Source organism: Cornus florida, unplaced genomic scaffold, assembly GCF_030987335.1.
Source record: "Cornus florida cultivar Cherokee Brave unplaced genomic scaffold, ASM3098733v1 CherokeeBrave_3.0.0_Hap2_Chr10, whole genome shotgun sequence".
Classification (NCBI taxonomy): domain Eukaryota; kingdom Viridiplantae; phylum Streptophyta; class Magnoliopsida; order Cornales; family Cornaceae; genus Cornus; species Cornus florida.
In genome coordinates, this window is record NW_026775580.1 from 10,308,191 (window position 1) to 10,334,535 (window position 26,345).

Sequence of the window (26,345 nt, forward strand, 5' to 3'; positions counted from 1 at the left end):
TGTGACAGTCAGTCCAGTTGTCATAGATACCAGGCTGGTGACCTGCAAAGACCACGAACCATTTGTGTGGTTGTGATGGAGTTGGTTTGGAGATTGCCTTTTTAGCAATAGTGATCCAACCATCTTTATCTTTCGGTAGTGGATTTGGAATTCCATCCATCTGTGTGCAGGGAAAGAGAAATATCTGTGTTAGATACTTCTGGAGGTCTGCTTAAGAAATCTGCAAGAAAATTGTTAGTTCCTTTGATATGTTCGATAGCAAAAGAATATTGAGCAATTACATTGTACCATTTTAATCGTCGCCCATCAAGGCAGTTTCTCTTGTTTATGAGAAAATCTTTTACTGCCTGGTTATCCGTTCGGATAATAAAGTCTTCTGGTGCTAGGTAAATATGAAAACGTTTGATTGCTAATTTAATTGCCAGAAGTTCTTTTTCATAAATAATGTAATTCTGTTCATTTGGTTTAAATTTACCAGAATTATATCCACAAATTAACTCTTCTTTTTGAAGGAGTTTGGTTATGGGAGCTTTTCGAGCACGAATCATTGGATAAGCTGGAGTGTCATCAATCCATTTTTCTTGAGGAATGGCTTTTAAGACACATCCCCAACAAAGCTCGGAGGCATCGGTTTCAAGAATAAGTTTATCTCCGGTTTGAGGAAAATATACTTCAGGGATATGGACTAAATCAGCTTTGATTTGTTGGATAATGGTGGTATCGCTATCAGTCCAATCAAAAGTGACATTTTTCTGTAGCTTTTTTAATAAAGGAAGTTCCTTTTGAGCTAACCCTTTAATAAAAGCGCGTCCATAATTCAAGATACCCAAAAAACTTTGAAGTTGCTTTTTATCTTGAATAATGTCAGGGAAATCACGGATCTTAATGATTATATGATCCTGTAGTTTTATACCTTTGTGAGTTAAAACTAATCCCAGAAAATAAATAGATTCTTTTTCAACATCTATCTTGGTTGGAGATAGAATGATACCGTATGTTTTCAGTTTTTCTGAAAGACAAAGAAGATGTTTTTTATGTTCTTCTCTTGTTTTAGAGAAAACTAAAATATCATCGATGTAAACAACAACAAAATCTTAAAGATCATTAAAGATAGAATCCATCCAACGCTGATAGATTTGTGGTGCTGTGTTAAGTCCAAAAGGCATAACTGTCCATTGATAGTGGCCGTGAGGGGTACTGAATGCCGTAAGGGGCTTTGACTTTTTTCGCAGTTTGATTTGCCAAAAACCTGCTTTACAATCAAACTTACTAAAAATTGTAGATCCACGAGTTTGATTAATTAGAACATCTTTGCGTGGGATAAAATAGCCATCAAAAATTAGATGTTCATTGAGCCGTTTATAGTTGATGACCATGCGGGCTTTACCACGTTTGACTTCACTATGGTTGCGGACCATAAAAGCCGGGCTGCTATGTGGACTGCGGGTGCGTTCAATGAGTTTTTTCTCAAGGAGCTCTTGAAGTTGTGCATCAAATTCATCAATGTCCCGTCGCAGATATATCATAGGTTTAACACGAATGATAACATTGCGATTTTTGAGTTGAAGTCGACAAAAACGAGGACTTCTTTTCCACAAGGTAAGTGGATTCTCTGAGAAATTTTGGCGGAGTGATGCGTATAGCCAATGGGTGTCGTTTAGAACTAGTAAGTTTGAGTCTCGTTTGGGTGGAGAGAACTTTTCATTACAAACAGAGGCTAAATTTTCCTGAATAGGGATTTCAACTACTGTCTGATCTTTGAGAGTTAAAGAAATGGTTTTTTCATTTAACTGTAAAGGAAGATAACTGTAAATAAAGTTACATCCTAAAATGAAATCACCATGCATGTAGGGAAAGCAAAGAATTTTTGGGATAATGAACTTTTTATCATTAAGCCAGATAGCAACGTCTTTTGCTTTAAACTGAATCACATTCAGGGGTGCTTCAGCATCAATGCCTTGAACTCCAATGGGGTGTTTCATTTGCTGCCATTTTTCAGACGGCAGGGCATTAGCGACAACAGCTGGTAGTGGCGCCTGTATCGATTAAAACACAAAGGCTATATGGTTTATATCCTTTGAAGTTTAAGATTCCGTTGACGTACGTATGCTTACGCTTTTTGCCTTGAGAAGGAGCGAGTAAAATTTCGTCATTTCTGGTGCGAAAATGGAAAAATTTTGCTGAGTTCATTCGATGATTTGAACCAGGCAAGAAGGGAGCATTGCCGTTGGGGTCAACAGGAGCTTTGCCTTTTTCTGTCCAGGTGAAACGTCGTCAAGGGGGTATATCGATTGAAGCTCGAGGGGGAAGGTGTCGTTCCCATCCAGGATTCCTTTCGGAAGCGGAGCGTTGTAGCTGGGGTAGCTTTGCTTTATTGGTAACATAAAGATTTGAACCGGAGGCATGAATTGTGGCAACAGTTGGTTCTGTAATGCGTAACTTGGGTACAGAATTGATGTTATCAAATAACCAAGTTTTCGGGATCTCAAGATCTGTCCAATTGAGGAGTTTAGGCTCAATTATGGTATCAAAAGGTCTTGGTTCAAACAAAGTGACTAGTTTTGAGTCAAGTGTAGGAACAGTAGTGGTTTCTGGTTCTCGAGTGAGTTCATAGAGAACTTTCCACTGGATTCCAAGACTAGGGGAGTCATAATCCATTTGTAGTTTTGACAACTGGAGTTTAACTTGAAGGACCTTTTCGATGTTTGGATCAGAAAGGGAAATAAAATAATTTGGTTTGATTTTGAACCAAATGAGGTTATTGACCAAATTAGATTGGACGCCGCCGATAAGTGCATCTACGGGTTTATGAAAACGGTTATCCATGAGGAGTGCAATTAGCGGTTAATCAGTTCCACGTCGAAATAGAGAAGTGATTTTGATTTGAACTAATCCAATATGAATATAACGAGCAAGGGGATTTTGCTGTTTCCAGCGCGTAATTTTATCCTTGCTAAGGATATTAAAACCACATTGACCATTTGTGGTATAGTCAATGGTTGTATTTCCACTGAATTGTTCTAAAATTCTTTTGGAAAAGATGGCAAAACGCGAAGTTTTATAAACTTCTTCTTTTTTGATTCGTTGAAGTTTATCAAACTGAATCAACTGTTCGTTTGTGAACTGGACTTCTTCGCCAATGATGTCGCTAAGCTTAATGTTAGTGTTTTCTTCTGAGAGTGAAGGAGTAACGTTCATCATGCAGATATGTTCAAGATCTGTTTCTTCGTCGGTATCACTGGTGGTGGTACTAGAAGAGCTACTGGTATAAACACTACTTGAGAGTTCATACAGGATGGTAGTGGGGTCGGTGATTTCGCTACCATAGACAACACAGAGGTTATCTGTCTGTAATCGTTTAACCATTTTTGAAGCCTTTTTGCCTTTTTGTGGGCAGTTAGTGGCATAATGACCAGCTTCATTGCAAATATAACATTTACAATCCTTTTTTGTTTCAATGGATTTAGAAGCCTTGGAGGATTTTTTGGTTCCTTTTCCTTTTTTCTTTGTGCCCTTTGTGGGTTTTGGAGAAGTAGTTTGTGTAACATACCTCTTTGAGGCTTTTGGGCGCCTGCCTTTCCATTTTTTCCAGCGAAAGGTTTTTCGTTGGGCAGGTCGAGATGGAGTAGCTTTATAAGGAGCACATCCGATTTTCCAGGTTTCTTGGAGAATCTTGTCACAACAGCGTTGTCCTTCAGCAGTGCCATTGATCTGGTTTTTGACCTGTTTTTTGGCTTTTGTCTCGAGACATTTTTCATTGATGAGACGATAGACAAAATTTGTTCGGAAACCAATGTTATCGGTCTTCTGGATTCGAACAAGGAAATCGGGATAGCCTTTTGCTGCAAGTTCATCCCATGGGTTTGGAAGTTTATGAAAGAATTGGGGTAGCCAATGTTCGATAGCATTGGGTGGAAGCCTACGGAAGTATTTGGTAAATAGCTTGACGTATTCTGGGAATTGGCAAATGTTGCATAATTCGATTTTCGAAAGAGCACATGTTGCATCATCAGTGAGGAGTTGTTCACCGGTATGTCCAACCAATTCTTCTTTAAGGATTTTGACAAAGCCTCGTAAGACGCCATCTATTTTATCGAAATTATTTAATAGGGCATCCTTTTGTCGTTGACCTTGGGAAGTTTGATCCCATTGTCGAAGCCAATCGAGAGCATCTCCTTGTAGGGTTGCTGAAAGATAATCAAGGAAACGGTCGCGTTCCCAGGTTCCTTTGTAGTTATTGACGAGGATGGCTAAAGACTGTGCCCATTCGTCTATAGTTTTCAAATGATCTTTATATGGGACATTTGGAAGGTCCAGATAAGTTCCATGTTGTGAAATGGGAAACTTATTGAGATCGTCTTTTCTTGTCCAGGTAGGGACTGTAGAAAAGTCGTATTTATACGAGGAGGTATAGACTTTGGGTTCAGCTGGTTTGGATTTTTCCTCATCAGTCTTTTGGCCAGAGCCAGAGACCTCTTCGGCTGGGAGAAGGTCTTCGGTGGGAAAGTCGCCATAGAAGGATTCGTCTAGAATCGTATCAGATCGACGTTTTTTAGTTTTTCCTTTTTTAGGTTTCGGCGCTTCTTCGATGGTTGTATCGGAAGAGGAAGTAGGTATTGGATCTGCTTCAATGGTTTCATCGAGTTCTTCAGAGGAGTCTGATTTATCAGAAAAGGCGTAAATTTGTTCGTCTTCTGAGGTATTTTCTTCGTCAGAGTCACTGGAGTTTTCTTGTGGCGTGTAACCAAAGTGGGTAAGCAGATTCTCATTTTGTAATGAGATCTGTCTCATACGAGTAATGATATGAGCGCTTTCATCGAAAGTGAGTTGGGGATCGATATATAAAGCTTGTAAACAATTGAGCTGATCTATGATGCTTTCATAATCATCCCGACGATAATTAGAAGAAGAGGGTTCAGAGAAAACTTCGAAGGTTTCAACTCTGTCTTCATGTCCGTAGAACAGAGGTTTGACCCTGTAACGAGGAGGTTTTCCAACACAGGGGTTGCCTGGTGGAAGGGTATCTTCAGATGGAAGAGCAGAATCCTTTGTTGAAGGAGGATCTGGTGGTTCAGGTGGGTATAAATCGGCCATTTTAGCTTTTTGAAGTTTGGCTAAATCGATAGTCATTTGATTTATTTGATCCTGGAGAGCAGTATCGGGTGTGGAAGAAAGGGTGAAAATCTGGGTAAGAGTTTCAAGTTTGTCATTCAAGGAGATCATTCCTTGTTGGACATCTTCAAAGGAGGAAGCCATATGAGTGTTGGTTGCCTCTAAATTGTGCTGGAAATCGATTTTCCAGTCAGTAACCATGTCGACAAGAAAGTTGATTCCTGCCCCTACTTGTGTAAAGGAAATAGGTTCTGTGGAAGTGAAATGGGAGATATGGCGATAAGCATCGATATCATGACCTGTAAGGTTGCGGATACAGTTTACAGAGCTATTTTGGGCCATAGTTATAGAGTCTCAGATGTTTAGAAATCTGTTCTGGTGCCTAAAACCAAGGGTTCCTGTAAACAGCTTAATAATTGTCGTAAAAGTCATACAGACACAGACATATAAGCAAAGACAGGAAAATATGGGCTTGCAACAGTAGTCAAACATATGAGAAATATAACAGAAGCACAACTTAGATACTGAAAACTATATTACATAGAAATGGCTTTCATAGAAACATTTAACAAGTTGCCATTTTAGAAGGTCATGATGTGGACACTTCCTTAGCAAATCGTTTAATCTTTCCTAAGCCTCATGGAATGGCTCTCCATCATTTTGAGAGAATCCCATAATGGTCGTCCTCATTTGGTTGGTTTTACTTGCGGGGTAGTACTTCTTTAAGAATTCTTGTTGCATTTGAGCCCAAGAAGCGATTGTATTTGCCCCTAAGTTGTTGAACCAATACTTTGCCTTTTCTCGGAGTGAGAAAGGGAAAAGTTTCATCCTCAAGGCTTCTTCCGAAAAATCGGTGATCTTCACAGTAGAGCACACTTCTATGAATTCATCCAAATGCTTATAGGTGTTTTCAAGTAAGAAGCCACTAAATGATGGACACATTTGAATGATTCCGGGCTTGATTTCATAATGATTGACCCTGACATTTGGTAGAGGGTAACATGTGGGAGCATTGTAAATATTTGGAGTATAATGATTGCGAAGAACCGTTGGAGGGTTAGGTAGAGGATGAGCTACATGAGGTGGTTTGGGTAGAACCGGAGGAATGTCATTATGTGCCATTGAACTAACAGGTGATTAATAATGGGAAGAGGAGGTTTCCTATCATGATGTCTTAAATTCCTAAGAGAAGACTCAATTTCTTAGTTAAGTGGAACTAGAGGATTGTGAAGAGATCTTCTTCCACGCATACACAACAAAGCACACAAAATCACAATCACAACAACCTCACCACCAAAACATCCACATACATTGATCCCGTTCTCCTCGATTCAACAATACCACAATGCAAAATTTAAATTGGCCTCGACAAGGACCGATGCTTGAACAAAAATTTAAGCAATTGATTGCCTCAACAAGGACTATCCCACAATCAAACTAAAAGTGCACAAAAGAAGTACAAGAGTTCAAGATACGCTCACAAAAGATCCAAAGCAAACCTCCGTGATCCTAAAGCTTGCCTCTTTTTTGATCAAGTACCTAATTGTACATGGAAACAATAATAAGAAAATGGTATGAAATGAATCCTAAACTAGCAATCAAATGAACACTAATAGTAAATTTAATTCCAATTGAATTGTAGTTCCCCGGCAACGGTGCCAAAAATTTGATGGCTTCTCAGCGTGTCAACTAAAATAGATGTGTAATGTGACAATTGAGAAACTCCAATTTTTATATTTATAAACCACTACACAACTATAATTGAAGTATAACGAGTAGGGATCGAACACAGGGACTATAGGCTTGGATTGAACTTAGTATTTTTTTTGCCCTAGTTGGTACTCACACACACTTGTCTCTTCTGAAACTTGAACCATTGACCTCCCTTTGGGAAGTAAGAGGCTGATATTGCTAGGCCACTGGCTTGTTGGTAATTGAACTTCGTATTAATGAGCATGAGATTGAAAAGATGGTAATTGGTTTGATTAGACTAATGATGAATTTAAACTATGTAAAGCTTGCGAATGAGTTAATGATAAAGTGTAATTGGATTAAGATAATAAGGAGAAGAAGGGCTTAAGGCATGGAGTGCACCACTAAGCTCATGCAATTACACCAAATGCCTTTAATTAATGGGGAAAACAAATTGTAATAGGAATGTGGCTGCAAGCTCACATCGATAAGCAAAAGAATATAACAATTGCAATGAATAAGCATGAATCATCAAATTCAAGCATTAATTGTCTACCTAACTACAATTACTTAAGGTGTAGAACAACCCATCAAGACTAAGCATAATCCATCAAATTAAGAGCAATTGTATCCAATAAAAATCATGCATGGCCATCACTAAGCACAATTACAAAAAGTGCCTAATGTAGAGATTAATCAACAATCAACCACATATAAGAGAACATATAGCCAAGTAGAAGATTAATTGAATGAATTATCAATACAAATCATGGTACAACCAGGTTTTAATTCACAAGGCCAAGCAAAATAGATACAATTTATAATCCTCAAAATTGAAAAGCAAAGGGTTTAATTACACAAACTTAGGGCTCATCTAATCCCTAAGTGAAGAACTAGCCACTCATGGAGGTGGTAGATGTCATCTTAGTGGTCTCACAATCCATCTCCATGCTTACCTTCATCCTCTTCTTCTTCTTCTTGAAAGAAACCCTAGAGAGAGAGTGTAGAGAGAGAATCCCCAAATTGTAGATCTAGAAAAATCTCCAAATTGAATTATCAAGATTCCACTCTTCCAATCAACCAACCCTTTGCAAATTGGACTTAATCTTGTATTTATAGGTGACTCTTAAGGCTCCCAAAATGGTCAGACCCCGTACACAAGGACGCCTCCTCGATTGCACATCGAGCCCCCTTGAATCAAGGCTAAGAATCTGATTTCCGCAACTGCCAGGCCGTATCCGATCAATTGGACCTTGAGTCCGTCCGATCAGATTCTGAACAGATAATCCGATTGATCGGGCTGTCTCTGAATTTTGAATTTTGTGCTTCTCTTGCTTGTTCTCCCAAGGCTTGACATTTATAAACCCTTAAGGCATTGGAATTATCCTCGTTGGATTTCAAGCATTTAAAAATATAGAATGAAACAAATCAATATTAAAAAAGAGAAGAAAAGACAAAATAAATTGCTAGCTAATGAAGATTAAGGGCTGAATAATGCATATTTCAGCACTTATCACGCCAACCCCAAAGAATAAAGAATGAAGAATACTATTTGAGAGTCCAAATAGGAGTCTCCTCTCCTTCAAAGGGTCTCTTATTCCTCTTACAGCACAAACTCCGCCATAGACAAAGGGGAATGACCCTTTAAACATCGCTGGCTCAGCTCTCCACTAGACATCTTCTCCAAGCCTCAATCATATCCACTGTGGATCCTAGAAACACCCAAGACATACCAAACACAACCAAAAACATAGCCCAAATATCCCTCGCCACTGAGCAGTAAAGAAGAAGGTGCTTCATAGTTTCCTTTGTCCTCTTGCAAAAACATAGCCCAAATATACCTCACCACTAAGCAGTGAAGAAGAAGGTGGTTCACAGTTTCCTTTGTCCTCTTGCACATGCAACACCAATTAACCACGATCTGCCTTCTCTTCCTGAGATTGTCGAGAGTGAGAATGTTTCCATGAGCGGCACACAATGCATAAAACACCACCTTTAAGGGGGCTTTCGACCTCCAAATCGCTTTCCATGGGAAAGAGTGACCTAGAATCTCCACAAGACTATGATAGAAAACCCTAACCTCAAACACCCCTCTCGGCGAACCCACCCACAAACTCTTGTCCATCCCCACTCCCTCCACTACTTGGGTGTAGAGCAAAGCTAAGAACTCAGCAACCTCCGTAAGCTTCCAATCATGAAACTCTCTAGGAAACTGCACATCCTAAGTCATCCCAAGTCAACCTCCTGCTATCAAGCCAATAATAGTTGGCAACCAGAGCATGTCTACTTGAAGAAATCCTGAACAACTAAGAGAATCTACGAGCCAGAGCAATGTCCCCACACCAGAGATCCTCGTAAAACTTGATGGAATTCCCACGCCAAACTCTGAACCGAATATGTTTGGATAACTCATCCCACCCCTTCCGGATAAGCTTTCAAATGCCCATATTTGCTAGAAATCTCGCTTCCCTAGTTAACCACCCACCGTCGCCCTTCCAATGCCGGCAAGTAATGACCCTCCTCCATAATTGGGGCTTCTCACACCCAAATCTCCATAACCATTTACCCAACAAAACCTTGTTGAACAAATCCAATTTCCGAATGCCCAAGACCCCCTTTTGAATGGGGGAACACACTTCTCCCAGTTCACCAAATGGTATTTGAACTCATCACCAATGCCACCCCACAGGAAATTCCTCTAAATCTCATCTAATCTTCGAACAAAGGGTTTGTCATCGGGAAGATAGACATAAAATAGGTAAGAAGATTTGAAAGAGCGCTCTTCATAAGGGTAATCTTCCCCCATTTCGAAAGATACTACTTCTTCAACCCAGTAAGTCGTCTCTTAAATCGCTCAACCATGGGGGCCTAAACTGAAGTCCTCCTTGAAACTGCCCTAAGGGAAGACCTAGATCAGATATCGGGAGCATACCAACACCACACCCAAGAATATTTGGTAAGTCCTGAATCCTGTTGACTGCCCCAATTGGAACCAACTTAAAAATCTTGAAAACAGGCCAGAACACACCTTAAAACCCTTACCTGATCCACCCTAGTATCACAAAAACAAGATGGTCATCCGTAAAGAGAAAATGAGAGATAACCCGCGAAACTTAGAATAAAACCCTACTCTTCTGCTCTCCTCATCAATCTGTTGAAACCCTCCATAACAATAATGGACAAAAATTGAGAAAGAGGGTCGTCCTGGCGCAAACCTCGAGAGCTAGCGAAGAAACCAGCTGGGGAACCATTAACTAAGACTGAAAACTGCGCCGTTGAGATGCATTGGTATATCCAATTCCTCCATCTAGGACCAAACCCCATCTTCCCAAGTAAATTTAGCAAGAAATTTCAGTAAACATGATAATAAGCCTTCTTGATGTCCAACTTGCAAATAATCCCCAGAACACCACTTCTAGCTCTGGCTTCCAAGACTAAATCCAAAATTTGACGGCCACAGATGAAAGCATTCTGGGACTCCGAGATTAGCTCTTCTAGAACTCTCCTTAAACGGATTGCTAGAACTTTAGCGAGAATCTTGTAAACAACTTCCACAAAACTAGTTGGTCTAAAGTCCTTAGCCTCCACTGCACGGTTGCACCACCCTTCTTTGGAATAAGGTTAATGAAGGATGCACTGAGACTCTTCTCAAAGTGCCCTTCTAAATGAAAATAACTCAAAGTACCCATCACCTCAGGCCTCACCACCTCCCAATTATGTTGAAAGAAAGGCAAAGAAAAACCATCTGGGCCTGGAGTTTTGTCACAATCAAAGCTCCTCAGAGCCTCTAACATCTCCTCCTCCCCAAACGGCCTCTCAAGCGAGTCCCTATCCTTAATGGAGATTCCCAAGAATTCCAGCCCATCAAGCAACGGCCTCCAGTTAGCGGTCTTCGTAAAAAGTTGTTGACAAAAAAGACACATATATTATGTGGCTCAACCACTAGGGCCTCCATCCACGGCACAAGGAGTCCAAACGGCTACATCACTTTTATAATATTCGATCTTAGTTTTTGCAAACAATGATTACCTCTATTTATAGTTGAAAGAACACACACATGTGATAAATATGATATTGGAAACACAATGATTTATTCATATCAATATTCTGTCAAGGAGTGACTTAAAAGGCTTTAATTACTCCTATAATCATATTCTCCAACATAACATCTTCCAACACTCCCCCTCAAGCTGGAGCGTGTATGGAAATTACACCCAGCTTGCATATCAAATCATGAAATTTATCTTTTTTCAAGAATGTCCAAGGTGTATTCCTCTCTAATGATGTAGCCAACACATAGGCACAATGATAGAACACAATTCAAAATCCAAGCCGCAAAATATCTGGTAACTCGACGATGAGCAACTATCAACACAGTCGGCGACTCAACGACTGCCAATATACGGTTACTATGATTATTGCATGAGCGATCAACACACGAATGATCACCACAAAGTCCAACAACAATGGTGATCTATAGAGACTATCGCCAACACACGAGAACAATGACCACTGCATGAGCGATCAACAATTAGCACCAATAATAACGGCAACGATGATGTCACCAACGATAAAATACCACAAACACAGACCAACAACATGACAATAAAAACTGCCGGAGTTACGACGAAGGCGAAGAACAATGCTACCGAACACACCCGCAACCCAAATAAGTCATAAATAGCGCTGAGAGACCCTTAGCACATTTTAGACGCTAAGGGAACACCCCCAAAATAGGGGTCTGAACTTGGGAAGAGATCCTCCCTACACTGTCGCGAATACCAAGCGACTGCCATAGGGTTTTTATGTACCTAGGCAATCGTAGCAAGAGAGAGGATAGAAATTAGGCTCTGATAACATGTTCTAAATAATAAAATATAAGTGAAGAGTGAAATGAAACAAGAACAACATAAAGATATTACGTGGTTCAACCACTAGGTCATACATTCACGGCACAAAGAGTCCAAAGGGTTACATTACTTTTATAATATTTTCTCTTAGTTTTTGCATACAATGATCACTTCTATTAATGGTGAAAGAATACAAACATGTGATAAATATGATAAGAGGAAAGATTCCTAAAAATCACTCTCATAATTCACTCATCAATATTCTATCAGCTATAATGATATTCTCCAACATACTATCTTCCAACAATAGGAAAGAATGGAAATAGAGAATTAGTATTCTGATAATTAGCAATTTTGAAATAAATGTTTGGATACATCGAAAGCTGCAATATACTTTCATCTTCCCTGAGACGTGTTATTTTGACCAATGAATATCTTGTGAAACGGGATGATTAAATATGTTGGTGGATTACAGTCTGTATTTTCCCCTTTCATTCTTTGATGCTTACCTCTTCCATTTTTGCAGATAAATTCAACCAGACAGGAATGGGTCAAAGTGGATGACTGGGATAACCTCACTGCTGGTATGTATATGTTTGCGTCGTATAATAAGCTCATCTTTTGTGTGAACAATTACATCCGCGTGAATTATTTGTAAGAACAAGCTGATGATTTTTTCTCGTATAATTTATAGGTTTGAATTATTGTGAATATCGAAGTACCTAAATACTTAATTAATATGGTCAACTCCTTCTAGGTGTTCATGGGTTTTAGCCATTTTCCATATTAATTTTTTTTTTTTTTTTTTTTTTTATGACAATTAGAGAGAACAAAATAGTATTATGTTAAAATTTTCTACTTTCAATTAGTTTTTATTTTATTTTATTTATTATTATTATTATTATTATTTTTTAACTCCTACTTTCAATTAGTTTATGGATCCTCAACGTGTGGGAATGATTGATTTTTCCATAAAAGCGTGTGTTTGTTGAATTTTCTTTTTTCAGTTGGTTGATGGATCCTCCACTAGTGGGAATGGTTGATTTTCAATAAGAGCTTCAGTGGATGAGTACCACAACTTCTTTATTCTCTGTACTTTCCCCTCCTTTTGTAATGATCTTTTCTTTCTCAGCTTAATTTATGAATTTAACAACAGAAGGCTCGTCAAATTAGGTATTCAAGGACCCCTAGTTGAGGCAACAGCAAAATAAAGTTCTCCTAAGCTCCTATGCCATACTTCTATACTCAGTTCTAGGCGCCTACGGGGGAATGCTGTGAAGAAAATTGTCCCATCCAGCACACCATTAAAAAAATAAGTGAAGCTTGATGAAGTGCTTACCTGTCAATTTAATACCTTTGGTCATCTTGTTTTTTCTGCTTTTCCTTATATAGGAGAACAACAGCCACCATGTATGCGAAATCAAAATTACTTTAAGCATGATTATCATATTCCACTATTGCCATAGTACAATGTGCCAAATTTTTTATTTTTTTTAGAAGTACAAGCATTTAAGTAAATATAAACACACAATTTCTCTTACTCTAAGTAAAGATAAACATACAATGTGCCAATTGACCAACAGATTTTGAATATTGGCAATGTCTCCTACTGTCATACATTGTGCAAACGATGGACTTGGGACATTGAAATGGACATTTAATTTGAGAAATCCCAAAAATCTATGATGGCACAAGGACACGTCAATATATAAATATATTTTGAATAAGTCTATCATGAGGGCACCCTCACCTTGTGTTCACACCCTCAGCTTTTCAAAGACGCCCTCACAACCTCTCGATCCAACGATCGAAGGCCCTAATTCATGTGAGAGCACTATATTTCCATACATATATATTTTTATGTATTGTCATATTGTTTGAGACGATTATAAAATTTGATTATCTTTTTATCATATTCTTGTTGTATCATTGTTTATGTTTACCAGTCTTCTTTGTGTGTGTGTATGTGTGTTTGTCTCTCTCCCCGAAACAATGCTGCTTGTTAATGAGATGTATTTGTCTTCTAAGGGGTGCTAAGGTAGTGTAGCATCCAAGAAGGTACCTTGCACAGACCTACTTCCATTTAAGAAGTGCTTGTGCTACATTGGTTTTTTGCATATACGAGGTAAAAGTGCACACGTGATGGAGCTATAGTTGATGCCGTAACTACCAAGAGAGAGAGAGAGAGTAGAAAATTATCAACATAGTAGTATCATATTGAATGCTACCTTTAAGCCTTTGTTTTTTCCATTATTATGGATGAATTGGCTATAAATAAATACCGGAGTAAGTTTAGAGGTTTATATATATGTGTTAGCAGATATGATGGTCACGATTTATGGAATTACTTACCATATTAGGAGAGATTTGATAGTCACGAATCATGGCATATAATATGCCATAGAATATGCTGTGATTTGATTTAGATTTGATTTAATTTCCTTTCTTGTAATATGACCATATGCTCTTTTTATCCATAGATACTAAGAGTTATGAATGAGTGATACATCTCATTCAACCTTTTACATATTTCTCTTCTCTTTCTTCTATATTATATTTCTTCTTGGTATCAGAGTTAGGGTGGTTTGACTGCAATGAGGGCATTGCAAGTTCGGCACCACCCATTCGAGAATGGTCTAAAGAGACATCCCCCATCCGGGAGATGTCGAGTAGGCAGGGCTATCCGACCTCAATGAGGGCATTGTAAGTTCGAAACCATCCATTCGGAAATGGTCTGAAACGTGGTTTTTTATTTTATTTTTTTTTTTATGGTCTGAGAAGACATTGTTGATTCTTTCATCTACATTGTTTAAACATATGTATGAAGGGAAATGGTTTGAGGAGAAATTGTTGATTCTTCTATCTACATATTTTAAACATGTGTATGAAGGGAAATGGTTTGAGGACATTGTTGGTTGTTTATGGTCTAAGGAGACATTTTTGATTTTGCACTCCTCAGCTTGCAAACATTCTTACAATGGGCCTCGGCAAGATTGTGTTTGAGGATGCATTGTTCAAGTTGGGTGTTTTAGATATCCATGTACAAACTTGAGGGGGAGTGTTAGCAGATATGATAGTCAGGATTTATGGAATGACTTACCATATTAAGGGAGATTTGATAGTCACGAATCATGGCATATAATATGTTGTGATTTGACTTCGATTTGATTTAATTTCCTTTCTTGTAATATGACCATATGCTCTTTTTATCTATAAATATTAGAGTTGTGAATGAGTGATACATCTCATTCAAGCCTTTACACAATTCTCTCAGTTTCTTCTTTTTTATATTTCTTCTATATGTGTATATGATTATGGGAGTTGTGTTTAATGGAAATATGTTGTAATCAAATATGCTTTTAAGATCAAAACGATTTGAGAGGTTGGTTGGCAAAAGATTGAACATGATTGTTACATCATTAAAATCATAAATAAATGAGGAAATATAATAATTGATGATCAAGAGATAATGATATAGGATCAGTTAGGCTCTGTTATTCATAGGATTTGGGTAGGATGTGCAAAATGATATGGGTTCACAAGATCGTTACAAAATTATCCATACTATCCATACTTTATTGTATAGAATGTCAGGCTTTTTAAAACCATGTATTTTGAATGTTCTTGGCCGCTATGGGTTGTGGAGATGGGCGAGTAACAAAATTAGAAATGTATGCGTTGCAAGTTGGAGGTAGTGCCAGTTGGACCATTGATTGTATCTATAATGAGAATCAATTATGGTTGATTAAGTGTAACAAGAACTAGTTATTGTGCCTCTAAGGAGAAATATTGATAAACTAAAAGTCTAATGTTATGACATATGCCTTTTCTTTCACAACATGACCTGGATGAGATTATCCCTACCCTAGATAGCTTAAAAGCTTGCGACCCATGCTTGTAAGAAATAGAAGCTGTTAGGATTATGAGTCACGCGATGGCAATTTCCTACTCAAAACTTGGATTGTAATGTGTATCTCAGTGTCATGAGTCAATCTACAATCACTGGTGATGATGGACATGGAGATAAAGATCTGCGAAGAACACGGCACAAATCTTTCAAGAATCATTCTCAGCTGATGGGGTAAAGACCAAAATCCTAGGCTCTAATAGAGAGTTAAGGCAAGGTGTGTGATCTAGAAATAGAGGGGGATTAATAGGTCTTGTGGGTAGCTTTAACTAATTTTACTAACTTTTTGATTTTTAACTCACCAACCAAAAAAATTCAAACTTTAATTATCCGTCATCCTGGTCATAACAAACCATTCAATCAAAATTAATTAAAGCAGAATAAAGTATTAGCAATGGACACCAAGTTTATGTGAAAATCCAAATGTGAAAAACAAAGAGACCTAGTCTAGTCCAGAAAAAAAAATACACTATCAAAAAGGGATATTAATCAAGGTTAAAGTTCACATACCCCTAGTACCTCTTTGACATAGACTGATCCACCAAACTCACACACAAAGTTCTAGACAGGCTAACACTATCATGAGAGCTAGGCTTCTCTAAATACCTTTCCTTTATCTCCACGCCTTTGCTTTAACTAGTGACCTATCTGATGGACTCCTAGTTAATTTTCTAATTTTGTTATTATAAGTTCTACTCATTGTCCAATCACTACATCTCAATGTTTTATAGTATGTCATCAATTTATAACGCGCCAAATATACAGTCTTATTACACAATTTTTTAGTCAAAGCACAATATCGTTCCTTAAATACTTGTAATCCTGAATTGGAGTTTCACATGATCTTAAAGTGCTCTCTCGTTTTCATCTCACTCAGTGCATTTTTTATAAGTTCTTGAAGGGTATGATCTTTTAATGGCAAGCTTCTTGTTGCTACAATCTTTGTGACTTATTTTTTAATTTTTGTGTTGAGGGTTCTGCATCTTAAATCAGAGTCTTCTTTTAACAAATTTGTGTGCTTTCGTGTTATAATAGATAAACAAGAAGCTCGAGCATATTCAAAAGATATATCGAGTTATTGTGGAAGGTGAGTCATGAAAGATATTGTCTGGTTTTAGAGGTCATCTCTGAAATTCCTCAGTTATTGGCTGTGGCTCATGTAATTATTTATTGTCCTATATTTCTGGTTTCTATTGGATGCTGCGGATTCTAATTGGTGTGTTTTTTATGGAACAGGTTGCTTGAGGAAACTGAAGACGAGGTAAGTTGGCATTTTCTAATTGTTTTTTGGTATGTTTAAAGGCGAGTTATGTTCCTACAAGGTTAATTATCTTACATTTCCTGTCATTTTTTCAATCCAGTTAGCGGAATTGATAAAGAAAGGATCTGTTAAAGTTGGGGAAGTAAGGAAGGTTCTCTGTCAAGACCTCAGCAAAAATTGCGGCCAGACAAGGTAAGTTTGAATCCAGATCAGCATGTAACATACATGAAATACCAGTAGAAGCAAAAGCATACTCGTATCAAGAGCGCATGTTTGCTACAGTTATGATATTTTAGCTGGCATTGCTGTGATTAGTGGAATGCTCTATAATGCTACTTGGGATTACCATTCTTGCCCATGGAAGGGGCAGTTTCTGATACCATAAAGAAATAGATTAATAAATATTGTTTGTTGAAATACTGACCCATTAATATGTAATGATTGGTTTGACAAGAGAAGAGGTGAAGGGGGGAATGAAAGGGGAGGGATTTGTTGCCCTGCATTGTTTAGTGGAGGGAAGTAGGAGGAAAGGAAAAAGAAGACACAAGGACAAGGCTTCTCTCTCCTCACCACGATATTCATTCCAAAAGTTTGAGGGGAAGAGATAAACAGTGCCCTAACTTTTTTACAATTTTTTTTTGACTTCAAATAATTCTCTTTTATTAAATGTTAGGGTATAATGGTAACATTCATGTAGCATCCTCAACTTTTCTTCCTGCTCGGTCAAAGAAAAATAAGAGAGATGCTTCATTTTTAGGATACCTCTTCTAGCCTTCCTTACCTTTCATTTTTCCTTCCATGTACTAAACAGTGCACTATATAAATTAGGTACCGCCTCTATTTGCTAGCCAGAACATTATATAGATCTCGATTGTCTATGAGACACTCCTTACATGAATACTAAGAAACTATGACAGGATGTGCTTTGGCGCAACTGTTAAGTTGCTCCATTGTGACTTGGAGGTCACGGATTTGAAACGGAAAGTAGCTTCTCATGCGAAGAGCAAGTTTATGTATATTTGACCCTTCCGAGACACCTCAATAGCAAAAGCATCGTGCACTGGGCTAGTCCATTTAGAATTGTTGGGGAAGATAGACATACTATGATTTATACTTTATTCAAAACTAACAATTTGTATTCATTTACAGCGGTTACCTTCAGATGGACAGCAGTGACGATGATGGAATTGACGCAGAACTTTAGGTCACTCAGATTTTCACTGGTTGTAATTGTTTCTTTATTCACTCCACGAATTTTGTTATGGAGTCGGGATGTAATGTAGAGTAATTGGTACCATGCATGAATGTCAATTATTAAAGCAAATGAAAATTTTTTGTCATGCAGTTTAACTCTCTCGCTGTGTGTGTATAGAGTCCTGGACATTTTTATTGATCATGTATGGGTTGAGTTATGGTTTTGTCATGAGAACTTTATTTAAGTATGTACAGTTATGAATATATAGATTTTTTTTGGGTGCACATTTACACCAGAAAGTCAATGCCGGTCAAAGGCGGTTGAACGGAAAACTATTCGGTGAAAACGTAGCCGACGACGAGGAGAGTAAACTGCTCCAAAGATGCAGCTCCGGAATCCGACTCGAAGTGGCCCTAAACTCCCTACGAAGCCTTAGATTTAAAATTTTAAAAAATTTGTAAAAGAATCATCGATCATCCAAAAATTAAATCATTTGATTATATGATAGACGATGAGAGGAACACTTTCTGTTAAGGAATCGAGGTCGGAAACCCGACCGATTGGCCAGAAAGGGAATTATTGAAGCTAAAAAAAAAAATGAAAAGAAAATGAGGATAGGAGAGAGAGTTGAGAGAGAGAGAGAGAGAGAGAGATTTTGCAAAAGAAAATAAGCTAAGCCAAGGATGTATGTAATAAGTTTGTATCCCGTAGGGCTCACACAAAAAAGAAAATATCTTATTTTAATCTTTATATAAATATATACACATGTACGTATACTACACACACAACACATGTTTAAACACATAGTCACGTAAATATGCATCAAATAATAATATATGAAGAGTAACGGCCTCAAAAATAATTCTCGTACATAACAATACCGGTTGCCAACAATGTATTTTTAAGAGTCCCGAATTCGAAGAAATGCCCCAACCAACTCTCGAGACTCGCCCGTCAAACCCCACGATGTCCGGCATGCAAAACGAGGTACAAAAAAGAAAAATCCCGAAAAATAAAAAAATGTCCAAAAATAGAAAATAGGAAAAATCAGAAACATTACAGCTGCCCCTATGAAGAGGCTTACTTGCAAGGGTGTGAAGTTTGTGTAGAATGAAGCGTATGAATCCACTTTTCAAGAGTTGAAGATGAGGTTGACCATAGCACCAATTTTGATCATACCTGAGCGTGGCTTGGGTTATGTCATTTTTTGTGACGTTTCCCTTGATGGATTGGGTTATGTCTTGATGTAGAATGGGAGAGTTGTTGCTTATGGGTCTAAACAGTTGAAGATTCATGAGCTTAACTACCCCACTCACGATTTAGAGTTGGCGGCAGTTGTCTTTACTTTGAAGAGTTGGAGGCATTACTTGTATGACGAGAAATTTGAAGTTTTCTCGAATTATAAGAGTCTCAAATATCTTTTCGTGCAAAAAGATTTAAATTTGAGACAAAGGTGATGGATAGAGTTCATGGATGATTATAATTTTGAATTGCAATATCATCCCGGAAAGGCGTATGTTGTAGCGGATGCATTGAGAAAAAAGTCTCATAGCAATTTGGCTTGTCATGCTATTCGGGAATGGAAGATGATGGAGGATATCTCAACAATGGGATTGCATTTTAGTGACAGTGGCGAGCTCGCCACATTGTTTAGTCTCGTGGCTCAATCAACGCTCGTTAGTCGAGTCATTGAGGCACAAAATCAAGATGAAGAACTTGGAGTTATTTTGTAATATTTCCCATTTTTCATTTTTTAGGGATTTTTTAAAAATTTTTCTAATTCCTTTATTTATCATCCTGTTTTGCGTGCTGGACACCGTGGAGTGTGCTGAGTGACTTCAGAGAGTTGGTTGAGGCATTTCTTTGAGTTCAAGACTCTTAGAAATGTATTATTGGCCATTTTGGCATTTTCCAGTTTTTCGGGCTGGGAGGTCACGGGCAGGACCCGTAACTAGATTTTTGTTATGCACGGGGATTATTTTTTGGGGCCGTTGCATTTTATGCATCATTATTTAGTGCATGTTTGTGTGGCTATGTGGTTAAATGTGCATTCTAAAATGTGTATATGCATATGTGTGTTTAAAGGTGACAAAATAAATATTTTTGAGCTGATTATGGTCATTATAATGACCATATAGTCATCACTAGACCATTTCCTTTCTTTTCATTCCTGTGCCATTTATTTCTCTCTCTTTGTGATTTTTTTTTCTTCGTCCAAACTCAAGGCTAGCTCTCTCCTCTTCCACTTAGATTTGGACTTTTCCACTGAAGGCAAAGTTAACGAGCTCGACGAGGGTTATGAGTTGATCGGAGTCGATTTTCGATTTGGTGATTTTGGATTTTCGGTTTTTGGACTTAATTTGGGGCTTTTGCTAATTATTTGAAGTAGGGGTTTTCTAAAGCTCATTTCTTTAAGCTTTGTGAGTTAATCCTCTTTATTTGATGTATAAGCATTGATAAGGAAGAACTGTGAAAGAAGTCGAACAGATGGATAAGGTGATGAGGTGATAAATGCTGTTAGTAACATAAATTCAAAAGGTAGTTTTGATCTGATAAATATGAAATTCAAATTATCGACAAAGGTTCTCCTTGAAGATTGCAACAAACTCGCAGCTCAGTTGGCTATAAAAGCAAACTCCTATCAACCAATGAGGTACGAGCAATATTGAACTCAACTTCATTAATTGCTTAATTTATTTCTTCTGGAAATTGACTTAGCCATCGGAGGTTGTTTGGCAGGCACCACACCAGTGTCAACAGAAAACGTTGTCATTTTTGGATCGTTGTAGACTAGTCTTCATCAGTTGGCGCCGTCTGTGGGAACCGAGGTAGTTCTCATTAAAAAGGATTATGGTTTTACGATCCGGATTGGAGCATTGTGAGGGAACATCGTTGCAGGCCTCTTGTCAGGAGGAAATGCAGGGGGAACCCCCTCACGTCCCAAATGACCTAAAGCGCATCACAGTGTTGGAATAGAAAGTTCAAACCCTGAATCAGGGAATGAATGAGCTGATCTGGCAAAATGCGATGATCCTATAACGTTTTGTTCCCCTAGGCCCCCCTCTAGGGCAAGGTCATCACCATAACGAAATCCTACCTCAAGATCATCTCAGCCTAATTGCTGAGGATGGAAATCATGAGGTGCAAGGTAACGAGCCTTCCCATGAGGAGGCTCTTGCAGAGCATAGCCAAATTGCTGATCAATATAGGGAGGCGGGTTACCCATCTCCCCCACGTAGCTCTAGGCCATTGACCTCGACCTATGTTGGTGAAAGGACTGAGGAGGTTACCCACATCGACCTACCGATCCAGAACCTCAATGCCAAGATGGAAGATGTGATGCAAGCTCTGAAGGGAAAACACTCTGCTACCACTATAAACGACCTTGTTCAAAAAACAAAATTTCCATTTAGCCTGACTATCATGAAATGTCCATTGCCTAGCAAGTTTAAGATGCTAACACTTGAGAGCTTTGATGGGACTCGTGATCCTCTTGATTATTTCGAGACTTTCCAAGCACTTATGCATCTCCAAGCTGTACCAGACCAGATAATGTGTCGGGCCTTTCCTACTTCTCTTAAAGGGTCGGCACGGGTGTGGTTTAATAAATTAAAACCAGGCTCAATTGAGACCTTTGCAGAGTTGAGCAAGGGATTTTGAAGTCATTTCATTAAAGGTCAAAGGCACTGGAGGCCAGCCACTCACTTGCTCACCGTGAAGCAGCAGAAGGGAGAACCATTACGGGAGTATATCAACCGGTTCAACACCAAAATGCTGCAGGTGGATGAAGCCGATGACAAGGTAACACTCACCGCTTTCATAAGATGATTACATACATCTAGATTCCTTTTTTCCTTGTCAAAGGAAACTCCAACCAATATGGCAGAATTACTGGTTAGAGCTAGGAAACACATGAATGCGGAGGATGCGATGAGTGCGCGAAAGGGGAAAGAAGGAGAAGATAAGAAGGTGGATAAAAAAAGATCATATATTGGTGCCAAGGACGAGAAGGAGACCAAATTCAAAAAGTCTTCAATCAATCAAAGTGAGAGGACATCTCGTTATAGGAGCTCAGACAGGTACACCCTGCTCACTATGTTTATAGATTAGGTTTTAATGCAGATTCAGGATGATCCCCCCCTAAAGTGGCCGTCGAAGCTAAAATCCGATTCCTCAAGAAGGCCTTGGGACAAATATTGCAGGTTCCACAGAGATCATGGGCATATTACGGAGGATTGTATCAACTTAAAAGATCAGATTGAGAATTTGATTCGAAGGGGTCACCTGCGAAGGTTTATGGCAGGAGATGATAGACAAGGTACTAACTTTGCACAAGGAAGGCGGGATAATCGTCCTCCAGAATAACAACCAGTAGGTGAGATTAGAGTCATATTCGGAGGGTATGCAGGAGGAGGTGAAACAGCCACGGCCCGAAAAACATACGCAAGAATAGCAAGAGCAGAGGTGAATAAGGTGGGAATGTTCAACCTTCTGTCAAAAACACTACGGTATGGTGACACTACTGTTGACCTTAATGACTTCATCCAAGGACAATCTAAAGGTTTTGATGATAACAAACCATTAATGGTGTTTAAGGACTAATGTTTACATTGAGTGTTATAGATTATTCACATTCAAAGGATGACCTCAATGAAGCATGAAAGATCATTCCAAGTATTCCATTATTTAAGATCACATCAAGGAAATCAATGAATACAAAAAAGACCTGAAGTTGCAAAGAAGCAAATGCAAAGTCCATCCAAAGATAGCTTGGACTACAACGAGCAAGAAAGCAGCTTAAAGAAAAGAAGAAAACAAGTCTACCTAAAAGCCAACATGATCATGGACAAAGCGTGAAGAAGGGGGTAGATAGGATGGTGAGTGTTTAGGATTCAATGTCAAAGTATTTATGAATCCATTTGAAGCTCATTTCTATAGGACCATGCATATCATATCATCATTCATATGCTCCTATATCCATTAGCAATAGACTATGCACTTCATTCATATACAATTGACATATGGAGTCTTTGCTAAAGAGTGAGTTAGTTCAATCTTGCATAAGCTTTGAAAGAAATCATCATTTGTGTTATAAATGCTAAGACCATGCACATCAATCAAATAATTCATATTGGTCAACAATTAGGGCATGAGAAGCCTTCATTACCATGAGTTGTTAACGGACATTAGGACCCCAAAATGCACGTCATGAAAAACTGTGTTTTTGGCTAAGTGTGAAAAATGAATTTTTGAAATAATGATTATTTCAAAATAATTTTTCCCGGTAATAACTCTTTATACTTTAACTAGCCTAAACTGATTTTATCAGAATTTTTGACCAAGTCTACATTGGTCTACATGCGGATTCATTTTTACCAAAACTGTCGGAAATCCAAATTTGTACTAAAACTGAATTTCTACATTTTGATTTAGTTGGATTTCAATTTTATAGTATTTTTTATTGAATCCAAATGGGGGGTACTTCCTTATTTACATTGTAAACTTAAAGTACAGACATTTACTTAAATGTTTTCAATGGAAATAAGGTATGTGCAGATGTCATGTGCACAGACTATTTCATCTGTTAACTTAGAATAATTTCTGAAGCATCAGTTCTATTTCGGTTTACCGAAATACAAGACCAACTCAGTTCGGTCTACCGAACTAAGGAAATGAAATGTTACTCTAGGTGTTTCGGACAACCGAAACTAAGAGGTAATATGAATCGGACGACCGATTCTCACAGAATGGTTTGGAATAAAGGAGGAAGGAGTTTCGGTCGACCAAAACAATAGGTGAATTATTTCGGTCTACCGAAATAAGGAATCATAGCCAACTTAAGCCATTTCGAACGACCGAAACACAATGATGTTTTAGTTCGGTCGACCGAACCTGCGGAGATTTGAATCTGAACGGCTATTTTGCCTTGAACCCAGTGCACAATAGCTATATTTTCAAATTAGCTCATCAAAACTCTATAAATAAAGTTGGGGACTTCGGGATTAGGGGTTGCTACCATTGAGAAACATTATATAGCATCCAAAGAGCTTTTGTTCTTCATTTATATCATACTCTCTCATCCCATATCATTCATAGAGTATTGAGCTTCAATGTATTCATATATATACTCTAGAGTGAGTTGAAAGTTGTGAGCTAATATTTGCATATCAATCTTTGAGAGATATATTTGTATGCAACAAATCTGATCTTCATTTATAAGGGTTGGTGTGGCTTAAGGAAGAAGAACCAAGCTAGCTTCAATTTTTAAGGGTTGGTGTGACCCAAAAGAAGACTAAGAGAGGTTGTCTCTTAGCAAGGTGAAGTAAGGTGTTGCTTCATGTAAATGTTTGCTCTCCACCCATAAGGAGGTGCCATAGTGGATTGGGAAGTCTCAAGAGGGGTCTTGAGCTGAGAAGTAGGAGTTTCCGAACCTCGCTAAAATCGCCGTGTGAATGTTTGCAATATCTTTTCCCTTATCTCCTTTACATTTATGCTATTAATTGTTCATGGTTATATATTGATAATTGCATAATTGTTAGAAGGCTTGAGTAAAAATTGACCATTGTTCGCCAAAGACTCTATTCACCCCCCTCTAGAGTCTATACTTGGGCAACAACTACCATTATATTTTCAGAAGCTGATGCCAAAGGGATCCAGCAACCCTACGATGATCCTCTGGTTGTCTCCATGGTCGTAGCTAACTACACCATAAGGCGTATACTTATTGACAATGGGAGTTCCGCTGATATAATATTTTCCCATGTATTCGACCAAATGATCATAGGCCGGGAAAGGTTACGACCCATAAATTCTCCTCTCGTGGGGTTTTCAAGAGATAAGGTATATTCATTGGGAGCAGTTACCCTTCCAGTGACTGCAGGAATTAGCCCAAAACAAGTCACTTTTATGGTTGATTTTATAGTGGTGGATTGCCTTTCAGCATATAATGCTATCCTTCGGAGGACAGCCCTAAACTCCATTAGGGTCATTATCTCAACCTACCACCTCCTCATGCATTTCCCAACAGAGCATGGGGTAGGTGAGTTGAAGGGTGACCAAGCCACGGCTCGTGAATGCTATCTCACTTTTCTCAGGGAAAAGATGTCCCAGGAAACTTTGATAATTGAAGGGTTAGAGGTAAAAGACTAAGAGGAGATAAAAAAGCAGAAAGTATGACAAGCCAAACCAATGAACGACCTACTGGAGGTGAGCTTAGATGATAAGGCTAAGAAGAAAGTGAGCATAGGATCTTTGCTTCAACTTGGCATAAAGGGTGAACTTATCTAATTTCTCAAGCAAAATCAGGATGTGTTCGCTTGGACTCACGAGGATATGCCCAGTATAAGTTCGGCCATAATACAATATCATTTGAATGTTCATCCCAGCTTTAAACTCGTCAGAAAAAAGGACATTCGCTTATGAACAAAACCAGTCTATATCAGAAGAGGTGGAGAAACTCTTGAAAGCTCACTTCATTCAAGAGGTACATTATCCTGACTGGTTGTCAAATGTGGTCCTCGTAAAGAAAGCCAATGAGAAGTGGAGATTATGCGTAGACTTTACAGACTTGAACAAGGCCTACCCAAAAGATAGCTTTCCTCTCCCACGTATTGATATGCTGGTGGAGGAACTACAGGAAATGAATTTATAAGCTTCATGGATGCATACTCCGGATACAACCAGATTCTAATGTACCCACCGGACATAGAAAAAACCTCATTTATTACTAATCGGGGTTTGTATTGTTATAGGGTTATGCCATGTAGGAGCAACATACCAAAGGTTAGTTAACATGATGTTCAAGCACCAAATCGGACGGAACATGGAAGTCTATGTGGACAACATGCTAGTGAAAAGTTGGAAAGCTGAAGATCACCTGGCAGACCTACAGGAAACCTTTGAAGTATTAAGGAAGCATAAGATGAAACTTAACCCTAGCAAGTGTGCTTTTGAAGTTGCCTCAGGAAAATTCCTTGGGTATATGGTGAGCAGAAGAGGAATAGAGGCTAATCCAGAAAAGATCAAAGAAATTTTGGATATGAGGTCACCCAAATCCACGAAGGATCTCCAGCGACTGACGGGGAAGATTGCTGCCCTAAGTAGGCTATTTTCTTGAGCAATCGACAGATGTTTACCTTTCTTCCGTACCCTTAATAAAGCGTTTGAATGGACACTAGAATGTGAGCAGGCATTTCTATAACTGAAGGAATACCTTTCTTCACCACCATTTCTGTCAAGAGCAATAATAGGAAAGGACTTGTATTTGTACTTGGCTGTTTCCTCATCAGCAGTAAGTTTAGCTCTAATCCGAGAGCAGGATGGGGTTTA

General features: G+C 38.5%; 1 protein-coding gene across 1 annotated transcript in view; it reads left to right on the forward strand.

Moving 5' to 3' along the window:
• Positions 1-18,178, forward strand: part of LOC132279964 (uncharacterized) — a 71,718-nt gene extending 53,540 nt beyond the window's left edge. Inside the window, exons 6-10 of the mRNA XM_059782043.1 lie at positions 12,181-12,238; positions 16,597-16,648; positions 16,798-16,822; positions 16,923-17,014; positions 17,972-18,178. Of these exons, the coding sequence (XP_059638026.1) occupies positions 12,181-12,238; positions 16,597-16,648; positions 16,798-16,822; positions 16,923-17,014; positions 17,972-18,026 (282 nt within the window). The 3' untranslated portion in view covers positions 18,027-18,178. The remainder of the gene's footprint in view (positions 1-12,180; positions 12,239-16,596; positions 16,649-16,797; positions 16,823-16,922; positions 17,015-17,971) is intronic.
• Positions 18,179-26,345: the final 8,167 nt, after the last annotated feature.